Source organism: Erythranthe guttata, chromosome 5, assembly GCF_056151865.1.
Source record: "Erythranthe guttata isolate IM_541 chromosome 5, IM_541, whole genome shotgun sequence".
Taxonomy (NCBI): domain Eukaryota; kingdom Viridiplantae; phylum Streptophyta; class Magnoliopsida; order Lamiales; family Phrymaceae; genus Erythranthe; species Erythranthe guttata.
The window spans coordinates 5,183,658-5,196,484 of record NC_142537.1 but is presented as its reverse complement, the minus strand read 5'-3'; the positions used below and the strand labels follow the sequence as shown (position 1 = coordinate 5,196,484).

Here is a 12,827-nt window from a genome sequence, read left to right as displayed (position 1 = left end):
TTTCTAAAAAATCAAATGAAAAGGAAAATATATATACATATAATATATATACATATAAATACATTTTTAGGGACAATTTCGTCATTTCACGTCCAAAAACCTACTACCAGTCGCGCAACCCGCGAGTGACCCACGCTGAAGTCAACTGGGGGGGGGGGGTTTGCCTTTGACTAAATTTCACAGGAGAGTTTTTGCTAGTTTATTTGTCACAGAGGGTTTTTGCTATTTGCAAATTACACAGGGGTATTTTTTGCAGTTTACTCGTTTTTTTACGCAGTAAGATTTGTAATCCAAAAAAATGGGTTAAGATTTGACAAATCGAATTTCTATCTTTTTCTCTTAAGATTTGAGATATATTGATGAAAAATAGAAGATTGACACCGGAGGGATTCTTTACTGTTCCGTGTCAATTTTGATAATTTATGAAAAATATAGCTAGAAAATTAGTACATAAAAAATATTAAAAATAAATAATTAAAGAAATGCAATTAGGGTTTTTTAGGGTTGTCCCAGCGTTTCTTTCTTTTATATATAGCTAGAAAATTAGTACATAAAAAATATTAAAAATAAAAAATTAAAGAAATGCAATTAGGGTTTCTTCAGGTTGTCCTTGCATTTCTTTCTTTTATATATAAGATATATTATATTATTAATCATAACTTATTTTTTTATTAAAAATCAATTTAATTCAGTCTCATTTATATTTTTTTGTTACTATATTTGGTAGTCGTGTCGTGGGTCTGAATTCTAAAAAATGCTTGTAATTTATAATATCAGTTATAAAAAAAATTCAATTTCTATAAGAGCTTGATTGGCTAAGCTTATAAGCTCCTAAAAACGTCTTATCACTAGGCCAAAATGCATTTCAGGCGACGTTTTTTCTGCGACTAAATTGGAAATGTTGCAATTTTGCGACGTTTTTCAGAAAAAAAAGTCGCAAAATTGGAAAAAAATGAGAATCCACAAATACAATTGCGACTATTATAAAATACGTCGCAAATATCGTCGCACTAGAGCAGGTTAAATAATTTTTTGGACATTTGCGACGAAAAAAATAAATCGTCGCATAATATGGCGACGTTTGTGTTAAAAACGTCGCAATTATTATTTTTATTTAATATATTTGCGACTTTTAGTTATTGTCGTCGCAATGATTTTAAATTATTATTTGCATAACAAAAAATTGTTGCGACGATTTGAGAAATAGCGTCGCAATTTGTGTGCATAAAATGAAAAACGTTGGGACATTCAATGTAAAACGTCGCAAGTTATTAATTTTTATTTATTTATAATCAGAACACCCAATTTATTTATTAAACATCGTGCCTTAACCCTCTATTCCTCTTCTCCTCCACACTCTTTCTTCCTGGAGCGGCCGACGATTTCAGATTTCCCCTTTGTTTTCATCCTTCAACGACGGGGAGATGGACATCACCACCGCGACCGAGATACGCTGCCAGCACCGCGGCGGAGAGACGTTGCCTCAACTATCTTTTGACTTCGATGCCACCACCAGCTCACGCCGTCGTTACCACCATCAGCTCACGCCGTCGCTACCACCACCAGCTCACACCGTCGCTACCACAAGATTCCGTTGCCGCTGTTGAAAATCATTAGAGAGGTATAAAATTCACGCTCCATTAAATCGGGTTTGAGATTTATACCTTGTCTTTTTCTTCAATCTGAATTTTATAAAATTGAGATTTAAAATAAAATTTGAAAAGTAACACCAATATACATCTTTTCAAGAGAGATCACTTTTATTTGAATATATATGTATGTAATTATCATTGAAGTTAACAGACTACTTTAATTGTTGGGTATATATATCTAGGTTCTAAAAATGAGCATGTTTTGTTTAATAAGCATAATTATGTGTTTTAACTTTTTAATAAAACATAGATTATTTACTTTCATTTAAAAAAACATTTGTTTTTCTTCTGAAATTAAAAAGTTATTGTTTAGTGAATTTTCTTGGAAAAATTGCGCCACCGTTGTGTCTTAGATGTGGGAAGATCTGATAAATAAGGCTAAAGAAGGATGTCTTGATGAAAAGGGAACTCGGGCAAGGTAATTCTGTTTCTCTTGATTTTTATTTTCCTTTCTAAAGTTGATGGTTTTTTTGCTTGTTTTTGTGAAACATTTGGTGTTTTTCTTTTTGCTAGTAATGAAGATGGTTTAATATGGATGCGGTGACAAATTTCAATCCGCAAGTGTATAAACTTTCAGTTTTTTGTCTTCGTAAGGATGTTTGATGACATTATGAATTCAAATTATAGTTCTTTTATCTTTTTTATGGTTTTCTCCTATATGACTGGACAAGCTTAATTCACTAAAAATAACCAGCAAGCATACATCAATTCTATAGCAGGTGCAACTAATGTAAGTTTCCTGGTTATTAGGTCTAAAGATCGGTGGAAGTTTATGTCTCTTTTCATTGCATTCCCTTTAGCCATCTCGTATATATTGTGTGATTCTTTAAGATGCTTTTATATAACATATACTGAATTCAAATAAAATATCTAAATGTGAGATGTTTGCTAAAGCTCCGTGGACTAAAATCTTGTATTTTGATAGCATTTTTTTTGTAGGTTTTAAGTATTATTTTCAGGTTTTGTAAAGACCGTAAGAAAACAGGGCTATATGCTCATCGCCACATAGAACCATATATTTTTAGAGAAAGGATTTTTGGGTAAATACATAATCCAAAGTATTTTTGGGTATATATATTTTTATATTTTTTAATAGCTACTTATCTTTCACTGATCACTTTCTTGTTTTGATTTTCAGTTTAACCAAAATATGTTCTTGGAATTAGCTTCAGGCCAGATAACAAGCCGTTCAAGGTTCTTACTGCTTTTTTTTAGCAATTCGTTTTTCCATATTATTTCTTCATATTAATGCTTATTAACTGATACTATAATATTTAAGGATAATGTATGAATTTTTAAGGATTGGATATTTGAATACCTAACTATGTGATCTCTATGTTTCCAACAGATTGAAAATGATCATGCAACAAGATCGCCCTGTCACGGCAACTAAGTATAATGAAAATGAAGGAGAAAATAAGTATGAAGTTCTCTTTGTAATGCTACTACATAAACATTTTCTGTAATTTAAATTTCATGTTTGAATGATTTAACTTAATTGTGAATTTTAATATATTTTAATATAGTGGATATAATTTTTTAGTTATGTACCTCTGTGTATTTGATTTTATTAGAATTGTTTATAATTACAGATTAATTAACCATTAAACAAATGAAATCAACAGGAAAAGAAAAATAATCAGATAAAATATTTGCGACTTTTTATTGTCTTTTCGTCGCAAATGTACAGCCATAAGTTGCGACGTTTTATTTTAGTCGCAAATTGAGGACAAAGTTTGCGACGATATTGTTAGTGTCGTCGCCATATATATGTTAATGAAAAAATTGAATTTTTGCGACGATTCTATTAAAACGTCGCAAACTGTGCGACGTTTTATATTTTTCGTCGCATAAATTGCGACAGCCACTTTTTTGACGGTTTTTTCCATCATTTTTGTCGCAAACAATTCGTCGCAAATCTTGATTTTTCGTCACAAATGAGCTTGTTTCGTCGCACATATTCGTCACCTGAAATGCATTTTGGCCTAGCAGTGATATATAAGATGTTTAAGAGCTTATAAGCTCTTTAAAAGAGTTTGGTAAAAAAATTAGAAAAGATCTTATTTTTTCCAAAAATAAACTGTTAGTGAGCTTATAAGATATTTTTAGGAAAGTACATCCACCCCACCTTTTTTCTTTAAGATCTTATTTGATTATTTATTAAAACAGTCAAAATATAAAATTTCCCTCAAATACTTTATTATATTACACAAATACTAATAACATTTATATTTTATCAAAACAATGTATTCTTGTAATCAAGATTAATAATTAGTTAAAATATAATTATCGAAATAATTGTAAGAAAAAATTGGTCTCTATTTATATTTTATATGTATATAAAACACACGAATATTCTTATTATCTCAATAATAAATTATATTTATTTTATCTATAAAAAAATTACATTTATTTTACAACCTTTATTTTATATTAATATATTAATTTTATATTATTATTTTTATGTGTCAAATTAATTTATAAATATTATAATAATATTTTAGGAATAAAAGTATTTGAGTCAAATAACTTCAACAGTTATAATGGTGTCATGTACTTTTTTGTCATTATAGCGATAAACTGACCTTTTATTTCCAAATACCCAAACAACTTCTAAGAACTAATATTAACTTATAATCTACATATCCAAACACCTTAAAAAAAATTAAAATAAGACCTAAGAGCTTATCAGCTCCTAAAACATCTTATCAGATGTTTTAAATAAGCTTAGCCAAACGGACTCTTAGTATCGTCTTGTTACACGTTAATGGTGTGTGTGTATTAATTGTTTGGAAATTGTGTTATATATTATTAATTATTAGGGTTAAAAACAAAAACACCCATGTACTATAAACTTTGTATCATATACCCCATGTACTACACATAAATACAAAAATCCCCATCACCTTACATTTTTTCCAATATATGACGATAGTACCCCTACTCAAGTATATATATATATATATATATATATATATATATATATATATATATATATATATATATATATATATATATATATATTTATAGAGAGAGAGAGAGAGAGAGAGAGAGAGTTTGAGCCATTTCCCACTATATATTTTACCATTTTCAGTCAATTTTACGTAGCAAATTTCGGTGTTTACAATTTTTTCTCCAAAATATCTAATTGTTACCCAACTAAAGGAACTACGCAGAGATCAACATGTTCGAGGGCCATACGTACGGCGTGATGTTCACCAACCGTAGAACTTAGGTAACAATTCCTTCCATCTGATCTTGTAGTTCCTAGAAGCGTTTATCCATTGGCGACATCCTACGCTGCCCAATTCTTCATCCTTTATAACCGGCCTTCTCGGACATGATCAAAGCAATTTTTTTTTCCTTTTTTATTTTTAATGACACTAACAAAACCTAACTTAGACTCTAAGAACTCAAAAAACTAAAAAAAAAATCGAATTTGATTTTTATTTTTTATTTATTTATTTTACTTTTTTGTCTTTTTTTTTTTACACGAACAAATCCTAACTTGGCTGGAAAGAAATCTAAACAAAAAATAAAAATTCGAATTTTTTTTGTATTTTTTTTTGACGAAAACTCTAAATAACACAACACAAGAAAAGATGAGATATACTAGAAGACACAACAAAAAATAAAGATAGGTAAAACCTGTTTTGGATGTTGGCACTGATACCAACTGACCGTAGAACTTGTTACAGGACCCAAATACGTTACGCGGAAGCAAGATCGAAACATCCAAAGAAACGAGGATTCAGATTGGCGGAAGCAAGGAATAATGACCACATAGCTATAAAGAGCTAGAAACCATTATTATCAAGATGGAATATTGACCCCGTGGTTATAAAGAACTAGAAACCAATATTATGGCGCTAAGAAAATTACAAGAATCTACTTGTAAAAACAGCGAAGGAGAATTGATCTCTCAAAATACTCAAATATTCATTAAAATTCGTCCAATAAAATAAGCTAAATTGGCAACATATTTACAAGATCTAAAAACACTCATTTTTCACAAGGACAAGGACTCCTACCTAATATATAATAAGGAAACTTATAAATAAGCAAATCCTAACCATAAAAGAATCTAAAATAATAAAAACATAATAAATCCTAAATTAAAAACGTGCATAATTAAATTAAGTAACTTGATCTTCAAGTCGACTTTTAGATCACCCTTCTAAACTCGCGTAGCCATTGGATTGTACACGGGCATGCACTTAAAGCTCAATTTCGCCACTGTTCCACTTCGAATATCTCTTCGCTCAAAACATAAAAGTTGTAGATCTTTCAGTTATCTCTTCGAATCATTTTGAATCAGTTTAAATGGACGTTAGATGCGAGAATTATAACTAGAAAGGTAAACTCTGCCAGAATAATACATGGAATTTGACTTGTCCAACGAATTCTTCTCTTTCTTTTCTTCCAATTCCAAACCATTGACATCTCAAATAGTCGATTCAAGGCTTTTTTCTCCAAGGAAAACTTGAATAGCCTCTTTAAACTCGTACGTTGCGCTTCTTCCAATTCTTCATCTTTGAGCTTGTTAGGATTGTATCATATGAACTTTAAAATTACTTATCAAAATTAGTGAAATCATTTTTTTCTTCCAGATTACAATGAAAATTTCTATCAAACACTAATTAAAAAATTTGGATTTGTATATTAGGAATTCAAATAAATTCAAATCAGGCCCCAACGATTTGAAAATTTCTTAAAATATGTAACAATCGTTGATTTAACGTCTTCTATTTAAGAACTAGAGTTTCCAATAACTATATATTATAAATTTAATTAAATAAATTGGAAGCCCTAAGCATACTTTGCCTATCGTCAGAACCAGACTTGATCGATTTAAATAAACATGAAATAATTTAGTTTTATTGTAGGGGCTCTTTGACATAACCCCCATTACTTTTTTTAAAGGGGATAAGCCCAAAATATTTTAGATCATTTGAGAAAAGCCCATGTTCCAATTTCAGCCATTATGTTTCCAGTTTTACCCCCGCCCGCCACCTCATCATTGGGCCACGCGCTCCTCGAAATTTTTATTTTTTTTTTCCATTTTTTTAATCGACTATGACGCATAGTCGATTAGTCTTAAATCGACTATGCTTCATAGTCAATTAAGAAAATTCTTTATTTTTTAATATTTTTTATTTCTAATTTTGTTTTTAATTTTTTTTTGATTTTTTTAATTTTTTTTCTCTATCAGGTTTATTAATGGATAGTCGATTAAAAATTTAACCATTAAAAATAACAAATCACAATTAAAAAAAAACAATTATATTTAAAAAAAATATACAAATATTGTAATTGATTTATACATTGAAATCAATAAACAAAAAATCAAAAAAAAAAATTAACAACTAGAGTCGGTTAACCTTAATCGACTACTGAACATAGTCGATTAAGCCTTAATCGACTACTGAACATAGTTGATTAACCTTAATCGACTACTGAACATAGTCGATTAAGCCTTAATGCTCTTCTGCCACACTCCCACCAACCCAACATCCAAAAAACGCCGTCATAACCATCACTACCACACACACATACGCCACCGCCAGCAGACCCATCGCAATCTTCCACCCAAAACCGCCGCCGCCAGCAGACCCATCGCAATCCTCCACCCAAAACCGCCGCCACCAACAGAGCCATCGCAATCCTCCACTCAAAACCGCCGCCACAACCATCATTACCATCACCATCCACGCACACATACGCCGTCGGTAGCAGACCCATCGCAATCTTCCACCCAAAATCGCCGCCGGTAGCAGACCCGTTGCTCAGAGACGAGCCTTGTGAAGTGTAGAAATTTTTATCGTGGCTCTCGTTGTCGGAGGACGACATCGGCGGCGGCGAGTTTATGATCGGCGGCGGTGGGGGAGGCTGCTTCGTCAACGGCGGCAGGGGTTGGAGGTCGGGGCTGGGTCTGTAACGGCATGGGTTAGGAGTAATAAGGGTGGTTTGGGAATTATTAAATAATATTTCGGTAAAATATTAGGTAAGGGGGTTTTCTCTAATTATTTTTTGGAGGGGGTTTTCTTAACTCATTTATTTAGATGAGGGGGGTCTTGCTACTTATCCCTTTAGGGCCTTTTTGGTTTGGGGTATTACAAGGGATGGGATTTGTTGTACCATTGTGTACAATGTTTGGTTCAGTTGACGAACCCATCCTTGATTGATGGGCCCACCGTTTTAATCTCCCATTTGAATTATTAGCAGTCAAGCCAAAATTGGCTTGACTAATTATCAGGTATTGTATCCCTTTTAGCTGGCCGTGTGAAATGTCGAAAATAGCCTTAGAAAACACATCAATTACAAAATTAATAGGTATAAATAGTACATTCTTCATCTTCTTCTCTCTTCCACCGTGCCCTAGTTTTTTTCAGGTAAAATCTCCTGCGGTTCGAGTTATCAATGAGCACAATCGACGCCGCCAATCGCTGCCGCTTTCATCACCACGACCAGACCCTCGACGCCGCCAATCGCTGCCGCCTTCATCACCACCACCAAACCCTCGACGCCGCCAATCGCTGCCGCCTTCATCACCACCAGACCCTCAACACTGTCAACCACCACCAGCAACCTCTCCACCGCCGCAAAAAACCTCACAATCGTTCATCTACTTGAGAAGTCATGAGCCCAACACCATTCTCCACCACCTAATTAGAGATGAGTTTATTCTCGTCTCCAATTGCCCAACTTGGTCTTGATAGATTTCCACTCTTGCCAGCAATCTGGTGGAGAATTTCTCCATTATTAATTCACAATTTATTTTTTCTTTTTCTTTTTTTTTTAATATTTTTATTTCTTTATTTAATTATTTATTTTTATTTTTAATGTGTGAAAGTTTTCTGTTTTTCTTTTTAATGGAAATCTGTGATAATTATAACGATGAACAAAATATGTTCATCGCCGTTTGTTTGTTATTTTCGTTTCCTTGATATTTTTCAGACCGTTTTCTTTAGGAACCAAACAAAACTATGGAAAATGATATTCCAAAAATTATTGACTGCAGCGACATAAATCCTCCCTTCTCACCTCTATTCTTCTCAATCTGGATGAATTTCAAACAGTTAGTCAATATATGTATCAAAAGGGGCAAACCAGTAATTTACCTAACAAATTCATAGAAAACTGTGTTACCACCCAAACCAAACATGATATTATTAATGCAGGTATTATTAGTTTCTCCCCCATAACTCAAACCAAATAATGGATTACTCACTGTGAATCAACAATTTAGTCAAGTGTACCATATCTCATCCATAGCTATCTATACTAACCTTCCAACCAAAAGGGCCCTTATTGTATGGAGTTAAGACTGAGTATCAACAATTTAATTTAAATATCGAGCCCAACAACCATTTTTACTGTCCATGCAGTGTAATAAACTTCACCAGAAGCATCAATTCAAAAAAAAAAAAAAAAAAAAAAAAAAAAAAATTAGATAAAAGTTGAACTCCTTATTGATTTTTATTAAGAAAAATGTCATCCATCTCCGAAAAATTAATAATTAAAAATAATGAAAATTAAAATACAAATGCTATGGGACTTCTAACAGAGTAGTCGGCAGAAGTCCACGTAATAAATCCTTGACTTTGAGTAGTAGTATTCGTCACCTTTCTGGTACTTCTTATTACGGTGAACGTTACATTGTAGCTCAGTTTATCGCCCAACTTTTGAAAGAAGAGTACCTCAGGTTTCACTTCCACGAAAACACCCTCAGCCGTCGAACCAATCTCAACGTGATACGATGAATTAGGCTTACCGACGTTTGTCAATGTTCTCGTAGTCGCGAAAAATTGATTAGTCGGTCCCGTTAGTACAATCGAAAACGAGGGATAATTCAATCGAGCTTCGGGAATGCTGTTAACTTTCGCGCAATCCACCTTACGCCCAACAATGATACCGACTTCTTGGTTCGTGTAGTTCAAGCCACACAAATAAGGGATATAATCGTCTGGCGAGATATCATAAACCAAGCCCGGATCATTTGCCCGTGTAGGATTAACATGGCCCGAACCAATAGAAAAGACATCGGCGGTATGCAATTGTTCATCCTCGATCGGATTGCCTTTGATGTTCACTTGATCCGCCGTGGTCATAATTGCGGACTTGATGGCTGCAGGTGACCAATCAGGATGCGCGCTTTTGAGCAATGCTGCGACCCCACTAAGATGCGGGCACGACATTGATGTACCCGAGATTATGTTGAATGTGGACTTTGTGTTGGTTTGGTTTTCGAGAGAAACGGGCCAAGCTGCAAGAATGTTAACTCCAGGACCAATAATATCCGGCTTCAAAATACCTGGAGTGGCCTGACTAGGACCCCTTGAGGAAAACTGACCCACAACTGGAGCCTGATTGTTACCTATAACATCTCCTTTAAACAGCAATGCGGCCGTGGCATTTGGAGTCGAAACCAAATAGTCAATTATCTTGCGGCCATCTACATAACCGACTTGCATTGCTGGAAGAACGTTCGGTTCATCGAAAATGGTGTCACCTTGATTTTTGGAGTTTAATATAATCACAGCGGCCCCACCATAAGCTTTTACCGTTTTTCCGGACACGATTCCATCGACTAGAAACCTGTCGCACACAACTATCTTTCCTCTAATATTGGGGTCCAACTGACCAAAACAAGCTCGAGGGTAAACAAGTTCTAACTTTTCGATAGAGGGGAAACCCTTGCCGGTTTCTCCGTCTATTTGCTCGCCGTTTCCGAGAACCGCGGTGACGGTTATTCTCCGGTCGGTGGTGCTGGCTCCGACTGTCATAAACCACGGGGCCTCGTTAGTCACACTACTGGACCCGCCGGCATTACCGGCGGCCGCGCTGACGATAATACCCCTCTCCATGGCCCTGTAAGCGCCGACCGCGAGAACATCGTCGGCGAAGCGGGGGTGAACCTGCCCTCCGAGGGACATCGAGAGTATGTCGACGCCGTCGTCGATGGCGGCATCGATGGCGGCGGCGATGGCACTATCCGGGCAGCCGCTGTCGTTGCACACTTGGTACACTGCCAGGTGAGCTAGCGGCGCGACTCCGGAGGCGGTGCCATTGGCGTTGCCGAAGAATGCGGCGCCCGCGACGAAGTTTCCGGCGGCGGTGCCGGAGGTGTGTGTGCCGTGGCCTAAATTGTTGGTCAGTGGCGAAATTTCAGGGACGAGGAATCTAGCTCCGATCAGCTTGTTGTTGCATGCCCCCTTGCCGGCGCGGAACTGACATTCGCCCTTCCATTTCGCAGGCGGCGGCGGCATCCCCGCGTCGCCGAAGGACGGGTGGCTGGGCTCGACCCCGATATCCACCATGCCGATGATGATGCCCTTGCCGTAGTTCGATTTTTTCCATAAGCCCGTGTTTTGGTTCAACCCCAAGAAACTGGGAGAACGCGTGGTGAGCAGACGCAACACCCTTTCGGGCCGGGCCGAGACGAAACCCTTCTTAAGCCGCATTGCTTCGACATCGGCTGCGGATAATTTGGCGGCGAAACCGGAAAATACGTGGCGGTAGCGGTGCAGTATTCTCGGCCGGTCGGTAGTACTATTGGTTGAGCCGGCAGCTACATTGGTAATCGTCGGCAAGAATGAATCGTAAAACGTGTCGAGATCGTCGGAATGTGAAGGATCGACGTGGACGATGTATACATCGAGCTTTTCTGCTTTGAGAAATTGATGAAAATTGAGTATGCAGATGAGAAATAGAAATGAAGTAGTGATGAAACCCATATTTGATGGAATGATTCTTGAAGATGTATCTATACATGTATGTATATATAGATAAATATGTATATGTATACGTTGATGGAGAGAAGAATTTGAAGATTGTGGAAATAGTGTATATTTTCTAATTTGGACGAGATTACAATACAATTAGTCCAATAAAGTTTCCGAGTCAAACCTACAAAATTATTTTATTTGTTTCCATTCATGGATTTCTTCCAATATATTAGTGTAATCATATCTGATCTCTATAATTTTGATTATACATTGATTCCTTCTGCTCCTATTAAGGAAGTAGTTTCAATACTAGAGTCAAACGTTTGAATTTGAATGAAATACACTATCTCAAATATTTTATTATATTACATGAATATAATTTGAATCAAAGATTAGTAACTATTTAAAACATAATCATAAGGATTATCATAATAATCATAACACAAACTTATTCTGTAATTATATTTTACTAGCATCTTTTCCCTGTGCGATGCACGGGATATTATTTCAAAAGTGGAAAAAGATAATCAATTTAATACATAATAAGAAAATATCGTAATAGTAAAATTTAATAATGCAGTATTATTCATATTTTATATAACATTGGTTTTTTTAAATCTGACATATTAAGATTTATAATCCAAAATATAATTAAGATTTAAAAAATCGTATTTCTATCTTTATCTCTTAAGATTTGAGATATATTGATGAAAAATCGGAGATTGATAATTGTTAAAAAATATAGTTAGAAAATATTAGAGAAAAAATATTAAAAATAAATAATTACAGAAATGTCATTAGGGTTTTTTAGGGTTGCCCAACGTTTTTTTCTTTTATATATAAGATATGTATATATAAACTAAATGCACGAATATTCTTATATATTATCTCAATAATAATTATATATTTTGACAAAAGTAAAATTGTTTTCCTACATAAATATATTAATCAGGTAAAAGAAATTGGAACTTTCGTAAACCTGCTTCTTTAAAATATTTTATTACAATTAATTTTAAATAAAAACAAATCAAATATCATATGAACATTAATGAAATCATTTTTACTTTATTAGAATTTTATATGATTTTTCTTAATTGAAACTAATGTAATTTATAAATATTACAATAATATTTTAGGAAAACAAATATGAGAGTATAAAATTATAAGTTAAACAATTATAATGAAATAAATATGTTCAAAAGAGTTAAAATAATGTCATGTAATAAAGAAAAACTTATATTTCTAAATACCTGAATAACTTATAAAATCTAAAAGTAACTTATAAGATACATACCCAAGCATATCAAAAATTAATTTAAAAAAGGGCTCCATTTTATATACACCTCCCGGTACCAAATAAACTAGTGATAAAATCAAGCCAAACTCATCTTTTGACATACTCCTAAGAGACGAAAGTACTATACTACCCTTATATGCAATTTTCGGC

General features: G+C 34.2%; 1 protein-coding gene and 1 long non-coding RNA gene across 3 annotated transcripts; one reads left to right on the top strand and one right to left on the bottom strand.

Moving 5' to 3' along the window:
• Positions 1-1,281: 1,281 nt before the first annotated feature.
• On the top strand, positions 1,282-3,198 carry LOC105952374 (uncharacterized). 2 transcript variants are annotated; one of them, XR_016031386.1, is made up of 5 exons: positions 1,282-1,621; positions 1,966-2,070; positions 2,166-2,692; positions 2,791-2,846; positions 3,001-3,198. It is a non-coding gene; the product is annotated as an uncharacterized LOC105952374 (long non-coding RNA). The 2 variants fall into 2 exon arrangements; XR_016031385.1 differs by having other exon boundaries at positions 1,966-2,692.
• Positions 3,199-9,067: 5,869 nt separating this feature from the next.
• LOC105962427 (subtilisin-like protease) lies at positions 9,068-11,521 on the bottom strand. The gene has a single exon (XM_012986735.2). It carries the CDS (start codon positions 11,387-11,389, stop codon positions 9,188-9,190), a length of 2,202 nt encoding a protein of 733 aa, XP_012842189.2. The 5' UTR covers positions 11,390-11,521; the 3' UTR covers positions 9,068-9,187.
• Positions 11,522-12,827: the final 1,306 nt, after the last annotated feature.

Excerpts from the sequence above, each read along its gene's own strand:
- LOC105962427 (XM_012986735.2), bottom strand. The coding sequence starts at position 11,389 with ATGGGTTTCATCACTACTTCATTTCTATTTCTCATCTGCATACTCAAT.